The 17,743-nt window shown below is 31.6% G+C and overlaps 1 protein-coding gene across 2 annotated transcripts in view; it reads left to right on the top strand.

Moving 5' to 3' along the window:
- Window positions 1-17,743, top strand: part of Cep97 (centrosomal protein 97kDa) — a 34,377-nt gene that overhangs the window by 4,616 nt on the left and 12,018 nt on the right. For both annotated transcript variants that reach the window (XM_089236251.1, XM_089236250.1), the window contains exons 3-12: window positions 1,816-1,918; window positions 4,155-4,210; window positions 4,931-5,032; window positions 5,886-5,999; window positions 7,120-7,202; window positions 8,168-8,251; window positions 9,243-9,354; window positions 10,424-10,664; window positions 13,535-14,387; window positions 15,937-16,012. In XM_089236251.1, coding sequence (XP_089092377.1) covers window positions 1,816-1,918; window positions 4,155-4,210; window positions 4,931-5,032; window positions 5,886-5,999; window positions 7,120-7,202; window positions 8,168-8,251; window positions 9,243-9,354; window positions 10,424-10,664; window positions 13,535-14,387; window positions 15,937-16,012 — 1,824 coding nt within the window. The remainder of the gene's footprint in view (window positions 1-1,815; window positions 1,919-4,154; window positions 4,211-4,930; window positions 5,033-5,885; window positions 6,000-7,119; window positions 7,203-8,167; window positions 8,252-9,242; window positions 9,355-10,423; window positions 10,665-13,534; window positions 14,388-15,936; window positions 16,013-17,743) is intronic.

The following is a 17,743-nucleotide window of genomic DNA, read 5'->3' on the forward strand; positions in this document are numbered from 1 at the left end:
TGCTTGGGAAAAATGGTTTTTATTCATATTTATCTTCAACTCTTTTGTCTAATTAAAAGGAAAACAGCTGATTCCAGAAGTAAAAAAAAATAGTTTTAAATATTTCACCTTTGTGAAGTAAATTAAGATTCTCAAAACTTGCTTCATGAAAGTAAACAATTAAATTTTGAATTCTTTTAATTTTGCTACTGGCAAAAATATGACAAAAACTATTTTCGTCAGAGCTGTTTTTCCCCCATGGTTTTTACTGTCATGGTTGTTTCCACTATGACAAAAACTTACCAACCTTGGCATATATAGTAGGGTATTTTTGCTTGTGACCGTAGGCGGAGATTGACTTGGAAGTCTGGGGGCATGGTGATGATTTCAATTCATATACATGTACAGTAAAACCTCGTTAAGTCGTCACCCTAATAAGTCATCATTTTTCTTCAGATCTTACCAGCTGTCATAGACCACAATGTTATTAAACCCTTGTTTACTCGTCGCTAATTTTGGTTAACTCTTCACTATGAAAAAGTTTGAGAAAGTGAAACAGACTATTTTTATGGCTCCCATTAAAAAAAGAGCTTGTTAACAGCATTACCATGTGTTTAAAAGTCACCATAAAATCCTATATACCCAAACACAACAGTTTAAGTAACGAAAGTTATGCCGGGGAAGTTCCTTTGCCGACTAAGGTTTTTGGAACATTGGGGACTGTTCAAGCTAGATCTCATTTCTGCCTGGGCTCCATTGGAGAAACTTCGAGAAACCCAAACTCTGACGCAAGAAGCAACGTAAGCACTCCCCCCCCCCCTTGGGGGCCCCAGGGCATCTCTGGCAAAACCAAAATTAATTGATATGTCAAAGATTACATATAGTGCAATGAAATCAAAAATTGTGTAAATCGAAGAATCAAATTAATCAAGTTAAAGTCAAAGTGCAACGGGCATGGATAATAAATAATCATAGAAAGCATGGACTCTACTAATTTATGGCTTGAAATTTAAACAAAATATCTTTGTTGAAAAAAATTAGACATTCTTTCCCAAGTTGAGGTCTTTTGTTTACTTTTCCCTGCCCAGGGCCCCCCCCCCCACCAAGTCGAAAGTGTTCGAGATTACTTTGTAGTTGCATCATGAACTACTGATGAAGAATTCAAACACTAAAATTAAATTTGATGTATATGTAAAATTAATGTGCAACAGAGAGTTCTGTTATGAAGGAAAGTTACTTATTCAAACAGTTGCTCTGTTAGTCTAAATTAAAAATTACTAGTATAAATCAAAGTGTACAGTACATTTCACCACAATAATTTAAGTAATAAGCGATAAAAAAGATAAAAATTGCTATTATTTTTTCTTTCGCAATCTATAAATTTTATTAATATTGTTATTTTGATTCATACTTTAATAAATGTCATATTACTTTAAATTTATACGATTTTCATAACATTGCACATTAAAACTGACGGAACTCCGCTTAAGTTGTCACTTTCAAGTCCATCGTAATTTTTCGATAACTTGAAGTGACGACTTACCGGGGTTTTACTGTATATGCATTAGATCAGTCAACTACACCTTTCCCATATCTCTGTCCATGCTTGTGACATTTAAAATAGAAAATTCTAGAAAATAATGAAGTAAGCACTTCCTTGCAGAAAATCTTGTTTTTTTTTTTGATGAAATCAGAATTTTTCAGTAGATAAAAAATTTATAATTTTAGCTAGTTTTTCTCATTTCAATAGGTTTTTTTCTTATTGCATTCAGTGATTTGTGTGCATTTTGGAGAAAAAAAATTAATGTTGATATTCAATTTTCATTTATTTCAAAGCTGTCTGCTAATGGGAATATGATAGTTCGAATGTATGGTGTCAGCAAGTGTCGACGTATGACTCATATTAGTATTTCAAATAATAATCTCATTTGCATCGAAGGTATTTATCAATTTTTTCTTAATGCTTCCAGATATACAAATGTACTTATATTTTGTACTATATTGATATCAAATTTGATTTTACTCGTATAATAGTTAGACTTCAGTCTCCTTGCATCTGTTTTCTGTCTTTTTTGTGTTTACCATGTCAGAACAAATTATATGTTTTCAGTTGCTTGCAGGGTATGAATAAATCTTTTTTAAATCGAAATTTTTTATTTAAATTGGATTTTTTTAATTTTAATTAACTGACTGCTTATTAATTAAAACATTGCATTAATCATTAAGAATGCATATTTTCATATCGCCTAGCTGCTTTTTTCTCCTAATTGCTCAAATTTAATTAAGCATTAATCAATAAACTACAAACAAACTATAAGCAAAAAATATGAATGCCAAAAATTTGTGTTTATGTGACATGAAAGGTCATTGAGCCCAAATTAACTTCATAGCGATTAATTTTGTATTTTTAATAAAGCAAAGTGCTTTTATTCATGAGCTCTTCCCCCCACCATTTAAGTTAATGAGTGGTGACAACTCAGTATCACACATGGTGCAGACATCTCAATTCACTCCATGCACAACCAAGGGGCCATTCAGCATCAACTAAATAAAACAAATTCTATAATTTGTAGATGCATTTCTGACTTGCATGATGTTGCTTCATAGTTTACACATTTTTATTCTTTCTTATATTTAATTAGTTTTGGTTAAAAAAAATATAACACACTCAAAATTTTAATACGAAAAGTAAAGTCCAAAGCCCAATGATATTTATGTTGGTATAACATCTAGCAATTAGGGCATAGAATTAAAGGCTGTATACAAAAAATTATTCTTCTGTTTTTTAATTAGTGCCACATTGTAATGCATTGAAAATACTTGGTGCCGTTCAGCTAAGTTCAACTCCTTATATTTTTTCTGCAATTTTTTTCACATGCAAAACCTAGAAATAGAGCAGCTTTCTTTCTGTATCTAGGGATTAAGTTCAAGTCTGTATTTATGCCAAATATCTTCTATACTTCTTTTAATTATGATTTTACCACACATTTCAGCGACATGCATACCATACTAGGTTACTTTTACTTCTCAATATCATTGAAATTATGCAAAGAAAAAATTAAATTTAAATTTTGTGATTTAAATCCATGATTTTTTTTTTTAATCAAGTGATTTGAATTGTGTTACGATTTAAATCAAGCCGATTTAAATTGTCGTACTCTGATTGCTTGATGTACATTCAGTAGCATATTTTTAGTAAGCGTCTGGTATATGGTGGGGTTTTATGCATTCCAAAATTATTTGAAACCGAATAAACTTTCATGTTACATAACACAAATACAACGCCACAACAGGCAAAACGTCCAATGAGGGCTGAGAAAAGGATGCCCATAACAAATATGGATGTCATATATTTCAAAAATACAGCAACCCAATTAAAAACACAATCACAAAAATTATAAACAATATATACACATGATACAATGCCCATAAAGAATATGATTGTTTTAGCGGGTAATGGTGTTTATCTCTTCCCCCCCCCCCCTGTTATAGAGGTTCAGGATCATTTGCCAGAGATTTCATTGATCAACTTTTAAAAACAGTGGGTATATTCTGTTAATAAAATTCAACTTTTTGAAAATATTCCAGTGGCTTTGAATTGCTTTGTTTTTTGTTAAAATGTGCAAAGGAAGTCATAAGAATTTGTTAATATAAACCAAACTTATAAAAAGTGTGAAATTTGTTATGCAATTAAAATAGTGAACCAAAGACAACTTTGAACCTGCTTATATTCAACTCTTGCTAATGCGAAAAGAGTCCAGCTGTATTGAGTTCACATGAAAAATTTTGGGTATTTTCAACTTACTGTTTTCTCACATAAAAAATACTGAATAATTTTCTTGATTTTCACATAAGAAGTTGAGAATATTGTATGTTACTGTCTTCATTTTAGTTATTCAAAGTGCTGTCAATTTGCAGTTACTTTTTTGAAGTCAGTAACCATTCTTAGTTTGAATATAGACTGAAATTCATCCTTCACACCAAAGCATCTTATAAAAGTGTTGCAAAACTTTTTAACTTTCATAATTGTTTGATTAGTTTATTCAGGAATTTATAAATGGTCAAAGAGTTAATTTCAAATTGAGCTTGTTCATTAAAAAAACTAAACAATCGCAATGCTTATCTGTTTGTTTATTCTTGTTTTTAATGTTCCTGTCATAAATCTTTCTCCCTAGGCTTGAAGGATTTGTTAAGTCTCAGTTTTCTTAACTTGTCTGTGAATAACATCAAAGTAAGTTCAGATTTTTTCATTAAAGTACTTCCATATAGTGGTTGCTTAGTATAGGAAAACCTGCCCAAGATAGACCCTCTGCTGAAATAGAAATCTGTCTTTTAGGAAATTACCTTGTAGTCCCATTGATGATGATTTTACTTTTTCAATCATGGAGGAAAATTCTCTAAGATAGATCTCTTGCTTGATGGAAATGACACTTCATGGTATCTAATGCCATGAATGTTTAATATGTAGACACGAGACCATCAAAACTTGAACGTGGGAACTTTTTTTTACAGAGGGTGTAAATCAAGCATCTTCATCCTTTGGCTCAGTGTGATGTGGGCCACATTGAACATTTCAGTGAAGCATAGGCCACTAAGCTATATATCAAAGAACTTGGCGGGATGTTGGTAGATGTTTAATAACTAGCTTGAATTGACATCGAATCAAGGGTGATTAAATATTAAGGGTGTTACAAAAGCTGATCAAACTAGAAGTTGAGGAGAAAAAATTTCTTCTAAACTTTTCTTACATCTGTCAGGATGCCTACCTTCATCGAATATGTTTTATTAATTAAATTTGGACTCTGATTATTTTCTGACTACAGTTTAAAATTTGTTGTGAAATCCATGCATTGGCAAACATGTATAGCATTCAGAGTTTTTATTCAATTATTGGCATTAATTTAATATATGGTCATGAATTGATGTTTTAATTTTTTTTTTTTCTTTATAGACTATCCAAAATCTTCAGTATTCTGAGAATCTTACCCATCTTGATATTTCAAAAAATAGTATAGCCACATTAGGAAATATCTCTCATCTTTCCAAATTAACTGTGAGTAGAAATGAGATTGTACAAGTGAATTAGACAAATAATATGATGCTGCATACACTTTTTGTTAGGTCTATTCTCTTGCGAGTGAGTTTAGGGAAAGATAAAAATTTGTGGAAAAATAATTTTTTTAATTATGTTTGATATTTTACATTGATTACATTCAAAATCATGCCAAAATCGAAGCAGAATAAACCAAAAACTAGTACGTACATTGCAGAGAAATCAGTGCTGCTACAGAACAATCTCTAAGTATTTTAAAGATTCTTTCTGCATAGAAAACACATTACCACACTATTATCTGATGTTTTACAACAAAACATTTTCAGTAAGCTGATGGCCTGTTGCAGAGAAATGCAAAACATTCTGCTTTGGGGTACAATTCCATTTTCTGTAACTTCTTTAGGCCACAAGTATTTAACATGCATTTTGATGAAGTTACGTGCCGTGTGTTTTAACGTAAAAATAATAATTACAGTAGACTCTTGCTAATCCAGCAATATCCAGACCAGGGTGTGCCGTACTAAAATTTAATTGAAAAGTCCATTTAAATAATATAAGCTGCACAGTGGCATGCAGTGACATTTTTTCCTCTTCTATGTGTGAGGAAAATTCTAAAAACACAGGATTATCACATGGCGAGATTATATTGTTTCAAATGCACCTGAACTATGAAAGTTTTTCAGGAAATTATTGAATCCAAAAATTCCATGCAGTATTTAATCAACATAGTATGATATTTTATTACTGGTGTTAGAGAAATGTAGAGCCTTTACCCAAACTCATAGCCTGAGAAATTCATTGCAAGATGGTGATGCAAATCCAATCAGCTATTTAATGTTATTTTTCTTCCTAGAAACTTGATGTTAGTGGAAACAAGATCTCCACTTTAGCTCGAGCATCAGAATATCTCCCTTCATCCTTGTGTGTGTTATTGCTGGCTGAAAACTGTATCACTGATTTGAATGAAGTGAGTTCTGAACTTAAAAATAGAAATTCTAGCTAAAAATCATTTGAAAAAGGATCTTTATATTAGCTTATAATTTTGCATAAATGCACTTATATACAGCCCTGTATTTATTATAGTATTTTGTCATATCAAATTTATCATATTAAAGATTTAATGTATTTTGTTTATTACATTTTTTCTTGTATGCCAATCATGGAAAATGAAATTCCAAGCTGAAAATTAAAACGGCACACTTTGATAGCTTTGCTCATTTATAATATTCTAATTTATTTGTTTTGAAACAAAGAATGAAAAAACTGATGTTATTTGAGATTATTAAATTATTAAACGTAGACTAAAAACAAACGAATTTTTCATAAGTATGTGTTCTATATGTTCCCTTTTATTTGAGTGTTGGATTGTGTTATGCCTATCCAAAGCCTAGGCACGTTGTAAAATGACTGACTAGTACCTGGCAACTTTAGGAATGGACTCTTGTGTAAAGTTGCAGCAATGTATGAAGTAGCCAGGCGCTTCACAGAGTGGTAACATTTCTAATTTCTTCCTTATTCCTCGTGTATATTTTGCCACAGTTCATCCAAGATAGTTAGTCATCATACAAATGTACAACAAAGCATCGATTGTGTATTTGAAGGCTGTAGAATATTGCCGAATTGTATCGAATTGATTCCAGTTTGTTTTCTCGTGTATTTCTAGAAATACAGTTGTTATTTTGGAGTTGTGGCTGCTGGTTTTGTCCTGATAGAAATTTACACTTTGCAGCAAAGGTCATTGAGATAAAGTTGTGAAATTTCTTTAAAAATAGGAATTGCAATGTTATTGTAGAATCCCTCTTTTGCAGGCAGTGATGGGATAAGAAAAACTGTCTGTAAAATGGGATGGTTAAAGTGATGGTTAATCAGGGGTTTAAAATGCATATTTTAATTATAGAAGGGAAATTATTATGTGGCCATAAAAGCGGGTTCACCATTAAAAAGGGGTTTCACTGTATTTGGATAACATGCAAGGTTGATTTTTTCATTTTTTTAACTTCTTCTGGTCTTTTTTTTTGGGGGGGGGGGGTAGTAGAGTAAAACAATAGTTAGCTAGAAATTTGTTTTAATGATTTTTCTTCATTTAGGTCTCTCATTTGATTGGATTGGAAAGCTTGGAACAACTTACAATATCTGGCAATCCATGTGTCTTATCCAATGAATCCTCACCGTATCCTTTCTAAAAATCAGAGTATTTATTTATTCATTATTGTAAGTGTACGTTTATCTTTAAAATGTCATAGTTTCTTAGCTTCTCCACCACAACAATTATTAAAAAGTTTTTAAAACAGCTTTCTACAATATGATATTGAAACATTGTATTTTTAGAAAAATACAATCTTCAATGAAAAGTGTTACATACATGTAAGCAGAGATATATGGCAGACCCAGCATTAATGATGTTTGCAGGTGAACTAATATATATGTATGTGTGTGTGTGTGTGTGTGTGTTGATATCAATGCCCCCCCCCCCCCCATAGACCTTCGTCTATCTCTGCTTGTGGCTATATTTTGAGGAATATTGACTATAAACATTGGGTAACATTCGGAAATCAAACAGTTTAATTGCATTTAAACTATTCAGAGTTTGTCCTGAGCATTTAGCAAGAATTTTTTAATATTTGTGGAATTTAAGAAAACAGTAACTGAAAGTCAAATATTATCCTGGCATTGTATGGCACATATGCCAATTCAAACTTTACGCCAAGAAATGCATTAGCTATATTTAGTTATATATCAGAGTTGCTGTTTGCACACCTTTCTGTACAGCTTTTCAAAGAAAAGCAAACCAATTCAAAAGGGGAAACCAATTCAAATGAGTGTTTTATTCACCACCATTAAATATTTGATAATATAAAAAAAACATGTATAACAATAACCGCCATCTACAGTATATAACCATATTACTCTCCTGTAAATTTCCCATATTGTCAATATATTGCGTCCATAACAATAAATTCTTTATAATGATAATGTGGGTGTTTTCCATCTCTTGAGCATTAATATATGAGAGTTTCACTATAATATATAAATATTCCTGTGCGTGTGCGAGAGAGAAAGAAAGAAAAAGGATATGAAGTCATTTAATGATCAATACACCATTTTCTTTGCTATTTCTCCTTCATTTTTTTTAAGTGCTTTTGATTATCGCCCATTTGTAATCAACTGGTGCCTGGGCCTAAGGCTTCTGGATGGCTATGTAGCAACTCATAAAGAATGGTGAGTGTATGATTTTATTTTTATTTCTTTGAAATACTTTTCTGATTTTTATTGACTTGTTCTAAATGATTCTCTCGAGAAAAACCCCCATTTCTGTCTTAAAAATAAAGATTGAATTTCAAAATTTGACTATAACACTTTTCTTTATAAAATATTCCTTTGTAAATTTCTGAAGGATTGATATCGCCTGATAAGATAATGTGAAAGCCCAAAGACTGCTAAAACCTAGGTTTTACCAATGCGAGTTGGTAAAAACCCAAAATATGCTAGTTACCATTTTCATTTCAGACTTTTACTAAGTCAAAGCCTGTTTTTAATGAATCAGTTAACCATCATGAAGTTATTAGTTCTTGCTGCTTTTTTCATCAATCAATAATTATAATTACCAAAAAATTATTTAATGATCACTATTAATTAATAATTTACTAATGAATTAGCCACAATGAACTAATAAGTTCTTGACACTAATCAAACAATTGATGTCATTTATTAATTGGTTTGAAGTTCTAATTGTTTGGAGGTTTTTAATGAATTTACTGCGAATAGTAAAAGCCCAATTTCAATGAATCCATCAATATGTGACCATCATGAGTTTATTATTTCCTGAAGCTTATTAATTGATAATTATAAAATTTAATAATTAATTTAAATTATTTAATAAGTGTGATTGTTTAATGAACAAGTGGCAGGAACTAATATATCCATGATGGTTGATTCATTAAAAACAGGCTCTGATTTGGTAAAAGACAAAAGTGGTAACTTTTTTTTCCCGGGCTTCTACTAGCTCACCTTAATAAAACCTAGGTTTTGCCAGTTTCCTGGCTTTTTCCATAATATATAAATATTGTTAAAGTCGTATCATATTTTATCATTTATTGCAAAAAAAAATCTAATATTATGGGTATGAATATTGAAGGTAAGGAATCAGGCTGTTTATTATCAAAAATTTCATATCATACTAACTAATTCACTACATATCATTTCTGTATAGTTTAAAAGCTGAATGGCTGTACAGTCAAGGAAAAGGTCGCTCTTTCAAGTGTGGTGAACATGAAGATCTGGTAAACTACCTGGCCCAAGTTTGCCCTTTAAACTCTGACCAGGTGATTGTCTTTATTTGTTATGCATAATTTTTCCCACATGCAAGTATTCTTTCATGGAACAGTACAAAATATTTGGTTTCATTAGTATAGTCTCGATAAAATCAGTGGCTCAAAGTGCTTAGGGTTCTGGATAATTAGTGACAGTAAAATTTTTTAAATTTATATCTCAATGCGGTCTATTTTTCTCTTCAAGAATGTAAGTTGATACTTTTTTTGTCATTAAATGTGAGGGATTTGCATTTGAAATAAATTGGTGGCTGCCCCTGTTTGTAATGAATTAGCATGGCTATTCCTAAACAATGTGCTACTGCACTATTAAACTGGTCAGCGGTACCATGAGATATTTCAGAAAAAAAACATTTGAACCTAGTAATAGGTATACAATTCCAACCAGTGTGTTATGGCAATTAAAGTGGCTCCCAAATTGCCTAGAAATGGAATAGGTGGTATGAAATATTTAAAATCTTCAATGGTGTTGCAAACATTAAGAGTTTTGGAATGTCTGAATTAGAAACAAAACTAACAAGATTATGTTCAAAAATCTAGAGAAAATAACTTTGAACAATTATTTTGTCAAATAAGAATAAGTTCCTATTTTCGATTATGTCAATGCCAACTGAGTATACGTAAAAGTTTGATTGGCTCTCAGATTTGTTTTTCTTGATCCGGAAGGGACATAGGTACCAACAGAATAAATAACTAAGTAGAAATGCTTAACAGATGAAACATGTGATTAGTTTTTTTTTAATCAAATAAGCATCTGTATTTGCACCTGAAGCAAATATCGTTGACTATATAAGGTCAAGTTATTCACGAGTGTTTCATTTGGTAACTCACTTCCAAAAATATTTAACTGTGTTATATGTCTTCAATTTGCAAGCCGATTTCCAGGATTAAAGTTGAACCGCAAGCCAAATTTTGCAGGTTGAAATTCCTAAAACCAGCTTTTAAAAATTGTGTTGTAGCAAAATCGTGTAAAGTTAGTGGTACGTGTACTGTGGGAATTTCTTTGTTCAAATTTATCATTCCTTTATAATTTATTCATTTACATTAATATTTTTTCACAAAGCTTGTAGAGGAAGAAGATGAGAAGCTATCTCGTATCTTACATATGCAACGACATCATAAGGAACAGTTTCTCAATGAAATCTCACAAGCATCTCATCCAACAGAGCAGTTCAACCATGCGAAGCGAAAAGTCTTGTCTAAAATGTCACATTCTTTTCACTCAAATGAAAATACTGCTTCATCAAATACATCTGAAATACAGCATACTGCAGTTGCTCCTTCAAGAGTTATGTATGAGTCAGGTATGTTTTTGTATTAAAATTTTATAATTTGCATAGTTTAATGAACTTTTATTGAAATCATAATAAAAATACAATCTGAAAACAAAACATGTAGTTAAATATTAATAATGTAACCCTGTATGAGAGAAAGAAAGACAGAGACAAACACAAATTATCTTTAGTACAATCTTTAATTATTATTTCTCATCATTGAAACCACACCCCTACCATTTATGTTCTAGGTATTGAAACCCTCAGCCTTTTTTCTGTTGACTGACAAAAGAGGGAAGCAAAGCTACCGATAGACAAAAACACCTAGAAATGTATAGTGGAACCTCTTAACCCATTTGCACCATTCGAAAAAGTGGAAAATTGGCCCATATCACCAAAATTTTTTTATTGTATAAAGTTAGAAATATTTCAAAATGAAAAAAGCGAAAAACAAAATTGTGTACACAAAGAATTTATAATTTTACTTAGTTCTCAATGAAGATATACATTAAAAATGATTTGAAAAATTAAATTTAATAGAGTACAGTATGATAGTACTCTAGTGTTTTGTTCTTAATGCATAAAAAACTAGAGCGCATATCTGCGCTTTGGTGATAATGGCCAGGAAAATTCTGTTCGTATATGCGCTTATCATGCGAATGGGTTAATAAGAGATGCTCATGGGACCAGACTTTTTGTCCCTTACATAGATGTCCTTTATTCAGAGGTAAATTAGTTCTTATTCAATACAACAGATCAAAAGATCTATCTCTCAAATAAAGGCATTTCCTGAAACAAAGATTTCGCTTGATATAAGGAACAGAATGGCAATGAAAATCAATTATAAAGTCTAACTTTAAGTTGATTTGCTTTTGATTTGCAGTAAGCCAAAAAATTTATTTTAACCAAAGCTCCTTGTAAAACTTTTACTGAATGATTTAATACTTGCTACTATATATTGCAGTAGATCCCGCTTATGACATTTTTCAAAAAACTGTCATGAAAAAATGTAGTCTGGAAAATACTTCAAATTTGGAATCTCAATGAATGTTAGTGGAAAATAGAACAACAAAAATCTGGAAAACGTTTTGAGAGCCAACATTATAAGCGGGATCCATTGTATATTATTTGTATTGACATTGCAAAAAAAAAAAAAAAAAAGAATGTGTAAGATCAAACTTCATGTGGAAAAATATTCCATAAATGTCATTGTCCTCTTAACAAAGGATATAAAAAACTCTCTCTTGTGGAATTTTTTCGACTTCAAAAAATGGTGTGGGCTATGCTAGATAGCATGGGTAGAAGCTTTGCAAATGGATGGAAATGTATGTATAGAAAAACAATCCCCCCCCCACCCACTCATCTATTCACTTTGCATGCATTATGAGTTGAAGAATATGTTTGGGAGCCTTGGAGCTCTTGTTCTTTTACTTTGGATTTATCATTCTCAATGACTTTACTTTAAATTATTAGCTATGTAGTAAGTAACCAATAATTAAAAATAAAGTCATTCCTAATTGTGAAATACTTGTAAGTTTACGATAACATGTTCCGATTGGGGGGTGATATAATGATATTATCAGAATTAATAGTCTGAAAAGAAGTTTCTGTGTTGAGAGAGAGATAAAGTGGCAACTGAATGAAAGCAGTGTAAATGTTCCTTCACAATAAAGGTGGCCTGTACCTTTGCGTAGTGTAACGAGAGTACTGCAAACTAATAGCGTCACTCCAATATTGAAAAATGAACATAGTGCCCTTTACAACTATTCAATGTATCATGTAGTTAATAATTTACAATCAATCGATAATCTAATATTCCACTTGACTAACATCAGGAAAAAACGTATCAAAACTATTCATCAATCGATAATCAAATATTCCACTTGACTGACATCAGGAAAAAGCGTATCAAAAGTATTCGTCAATAATTTTTTTCAGTGCAGATAAATTAGATTATTTTATGATTTGCATCCCAATCAAATCGTTTGCTATCACAAGCCCTGTTTATATGTGTAAGATTGGGGTTTGGATGGGCAGTGGTTTGGTAAATATGTATAAACCTGCTTTTTACTAATTTTCTTCCACTTGTAAGGAAAAAGATTTACACCCTCTTTTTAAGTGGAATGCTGCTGTTTCATGCACCTTTTCCATAATCCTTTGCAGTTTTTCCCTATTGCAGAATGAAAGAAACCACTTTTTCATTTCCCATGTAAAGACACTTCAATGGAAAAGTTAGATGAGATTCATGGTGTTGATTGCTGTAAATGCGGATGGATTGGAAACGTTTGTAAAAACACAGTATTTAAAAATGTGAACTACCAACATTGAAGCAACTAAGGAAGTTGTGAATCACTTAGACGTACCCAAATTATTTTGAATTCTTTGATAGGATTGAAAGAAAAAAAATGAAGTTCTTTGGCTCAGTGACCAATACTGCTTTCATATTTAATTGATTATTCAAATTGAAGCTATTAAAAAAATATTCAAACTTGATTAAATTTGATTCAGTTAAATTTTATTAACTCATATACATATTTTACAACAGATAGTTCAGTAATCGTAACCCAAAGAAAGTACATTCTTTCATATGTATCTTTCATATGTTCATTCTGGTGTGTGTGTGTGTGTGTGTGTGTGTGTGTGTGTATATATATATATATATATATATATATATATATTTTTTTTTTTTTTTTTTTTTTTTTTTTTTCAAATTTATCTGCGGTTTGTGGTCTAATCTGCATGATCCCAGTTTAGCAATTTTCTCTATTTGAAGAAACAATTTATTGATCTTTTCCAGTCTTTTTTAGTTAGGGATTTTCATTTGTATAATTTTTTATATTTTTTCCACCACCCTATTTATTTATTTATTTTCAAATATTTTGTGATGTCTTGTTTTATAGCTCCAGAGGTCTTGTTTCATCATAGCAATAATGAAATGATTGAATCTGTTATTCCGTCCACTGGTCCAGTTGCATCTCCTCAACCACTATCAAAGTCTGAGTACTTGCATAGCTCAGCCAGAAGTCCTATAACCATTGAACAGGTTGCTGCAGAAAATGATGTAAACAAGGTTAAACCCATTAAATCATCTCACCCATCTTATGAAGACCGCAGGTTGCAACCACTTACTGGGGAGGGAAGTCCTGTGACCCACACAAAAGGAACTATTGTGAGGAAAGTGAGCAAAAGATCAACTTCTCCAAGTGTTTCAACTCCATCTCCTGGTAGATCAAAACTAACTGGTTCATTTCGTAGCAAATTATCTCCATCTCGAAGCTGTATTCTTAATGCAAAGCTTTCAATAAGCAAAAACAGTAGTGGCAGTGACACATCTGAAGAACATAGTCATCCAATCAGAGGTGTTCATGCAAATGTGAGAAGAAATGTCAGGTCATATTCTCAAGCCAGTACACCAGTTCTTCATCAAAAGCTACACAGTGATCATGTTTCAACAAAAACTGTTTTGGATCTGGATAAGAGTGCTATTGACATTTCATTTCCTACTCCAGATGTTACAGATGATGTGTTTTCTACTAAAAAGTTTATAGATCCATTTTCAGAAAAATTTGGTGAAACTTTGGAGAAGCTGAATCAAGCTGCTATAAAGGTTCAATCCATGTGGAGAGGGTATCGTGTAAGGAATTGCAATAGACGAGTTTCTAAGATGCGTCAAGAAATAAGGTTCAAAAGACTGGAAGATCACATTCAGCACTTACATGGCCACATGTGTCGGCTCACAGATTTTGTACTTAGGTATAATGCTTTATTTTCCTCAATTTAATGCGCATACAACCTGCGTTAAGCTTAGCTCTCAATGTACTTATACATGTGATGGAAAGATATTTAAAAGTTGTATTATATATATAATTATTCTTTGTCACTATAAAATATAATGCCCATAAGTCTAAAAATATTTTTATACATATCTCCAGCTTTTTGAAGCTACCTACAGTTATCTAATGCGTAACAATAGCACTACAACCAATGCCACTCTAAGCAATACCTCCTAGAAAACTTACATTGCATAGAGGAGGTATCAGTCTAAATTATGCATTTCAAATGGTTAAATTCTTAGAGGGGGACACTTATGTGTATATTCTCTGTAGAAACAATCCCTTCCATTAAAATAGATTTTAAAAACCTTAGCACAACACAAAAATTTTATTCTACGATAACTTGTGTATTGTGCTCATTCTAAGTACATCCAACTATACTATCAAAATGTCCTGAACTCATACTTTTGCTCAGAAACATGTAAGAACACAGCATTCTAATGTAAGTAGATTTGTATAACTGTTCTAGGAATTGGCATGATAAACAAGAGAAGCATGGCTTAATGAGGGCATAACACAAATGCTACTTTGCTTATGATTTGTTGCTGCTAAAAATAAACTAATGCCATTGAATATCACTGTTTAAAACCAGGAATACACATCTAAAATCTACAATGTGTTTCACCTAGTATTTGGTGAACATGTTCTAGGCAAAACATAAATAAATGGATTGTAGGCCCCTACAGATTTTTCAAAAGGGGTGAAAAATTCCTCAAAGGCAATGATAGATAAAGGCAGGGGGTGGACAAATCTCTGGCGTCAGATTGCCATGGTGACTAAAAAATTGGTATTGGCACCTAAAATTTTCTTTGTGTTACTAATAAATTGCAGGCTGGTGAGCAGTCCAAAATATTTGGAGTTTGTAGCAGCATATCTGCCAACATGAAAGAGGGTCAATATGTTTTGAAAAAGTCAAAAGAAGCATTATTTTAGACCTTTTTCTTCAGGTAAACATTTTTTGGCACCTAAAAAATTGTTCTGGTGCCTAGATTTTTTTGTGATTTGTCCAGCCCTCGGTAAAGGCAATAGACAAAGGCAATTCTAGTTAATTTTCAGTAAGACGCGCACGCAAAAAATGAGAGGTTTGAAATGTCCATACCATTTTTAAATTTGGGTTTTGCCCTGAACATTCTCACCGAATTCTTGCAAAAGCAAATTTTTGGTTTCAGATGTGTTTAGTTCAACATATTTGTACAGAATTTGTTAAATTTGGCACATTCATTTTCAGAAATAACATGACATTGCACTTCATCACAAACAAAGCGGTGTTACCTATTAGCATGTGAAGCTAGTATTGCTTACCACATCAACTCTTAGAACAGTGATGTCAATTCAAATGATGGAAGAACACGCCATAGTTTTCCATTCTTGCTCAAAAGCTAGAGTTTAGCTTTGCTATTAACTTGTAGTTCAATAGAATAGCTTTACAATTTCTAAAATATAAAAATATTTTGTCTTTCATTTTTCAGACAACAAAAAGATCTTCAGCACGAAAGAGAACTGCGAAAAATGCAAGCAGAAGACATCAGAAATTTACATGAAAAGGTACTAAACATCTCAGCTTTATTATTTTATCTACATTTCTTGTAATGTCTGTCAATATTGCTCTTTGCAATTTTTTTTTTTTTTTTTTTGGCAATATTGAACATGAAGTTAAGTACTTTGATCTTTCAAAACTGTGTGATGCACCTGTCAGATCCATTGCTCTCCGTGTAGTGTCAGATATCAATAAAATTTAAATAATGTAATGTTTCTTGAGCTTCGTGAAGTATTGTTAGCTTGTGACCCACTTAGGTGCTCTGCTGATCTTTTGACAAGTTTTATTGCATTGTTCACAATTCTGTAAAAACGATTATAGAATCAGTGTTGTGAGGTCTTTTGAAGATGTCCCAAATACAGTCTACTCTCATTATAACATTCCTCTTCGTTCTATGAAAACAGATGTTATGTTAGGAGGTAGTTGAACAGAGGTATATTGAAATGTTTTAAAAAAATTATAAAGTTATGCTTCTCTACAAAATTCTATACTGTATTGATGGAGTAAAACTAAATTCTATCATTTTGTTGGTATAAAAATATATCTGACTGAAAAAAAAAACAATTTAAACATAATATACAGTGTATAGATTGTCGAATAAGAGATTGCTTTCCATCCTTTAGGACTGCTTCGATATATTTTTGAGATATGAAGTGGGGTGTGTTTGGTCCTTCAATGATCAATTCAGTATATAGATTGCATTTACAAAAATACTGTATTTGGCCAAAACCTACATTTAATTTTCACTATGTGCAGCAAAATTATAAAAAATTGTCATTTGTTTCTTGGAACTTGAGCTTTTCTCAAGAACAAAATTTTCCATTTCAATTAATGATTATAAATTCTTTGATCATTTTTGTTTTAGCCATTCTTTTTGCAACTGTTGGAATTTCCCTTCCCATAATTGCCTGCAAAAGTAAGCAAACCAAAACTCTTGTGCTTTCATAATTAAATCACTATTTTTAATTATGGGGAACAAAGTACACTTTATAATATTCAATGATTCAACTATTTTGGCTTTCAATTTGATATCTAGAGATATAGCACTCTGTTTATTTAAGACCGCCCATATCGAATGAATAATTTTCAGCATGAAAACATAGTTAACTTATACATACAGTGAATCCTCAGTACAATGATATTCTGCTGGCCAAGAAAAAATATTGTGTCAGGGGATTATCGTTATATCGAGAGGCAACATTGTCATAACGTGCCACCAAATTTATGATGATGTTGGCATCTTTTCTAAATCTATGTTATTAGTACTAGCCAAAAACTCACTTTAAATCATTTATTCATCTCAAAAAATTTTAATTGATTAGTTGATTAATAAAATTCATCCAGATGCATTGCCTCTGTGAAGTTTACCGTATTGCACTTTTTTTTTTTTTTTTTTGCATTACAGAGAAAGTGGCAATGCCAACACCTGTATCAACATTTTCAGTGATCATGTAGTGCAAAACATTGATGCTATTAGACGTTGGAAGGATGAAAATAAGTGACGAAGATAAAATTGAATTCAAGACGATTTTGAGCAAAATGCGAAAAAAATATTATAGCGTTTTCAAAATCCTGTACAAAATATAGTTATAGAGGGATTTATCACAGTAGAGAATATTGTTGTATCGAGAGGTGTTCAACATAAGACTATAGGCATTTCCAAACAAGATTTGGAAAAATATCATTATAGAGGGATATATCATTATATCAAGTATCGTTGTAATGAGGTTTCACTGTAT

Source organism: Pholcus phalangioides, unplaced genomic scaffold (assembly GCF_987345545.1).
Source record: "Pholcus phalangioides strain wild (caught in Gottingen) unplaced genomic scaffold, Ppha-v1.0 ptg000009l_1, whole genome shotgun sequence".
NCBI classification, from domain to species: Eukaryota; Metazoa; Arthropoda; class Arachnida; order Araneae; family Pholcidae; genus Pholcus; species Pholcus phalangioides.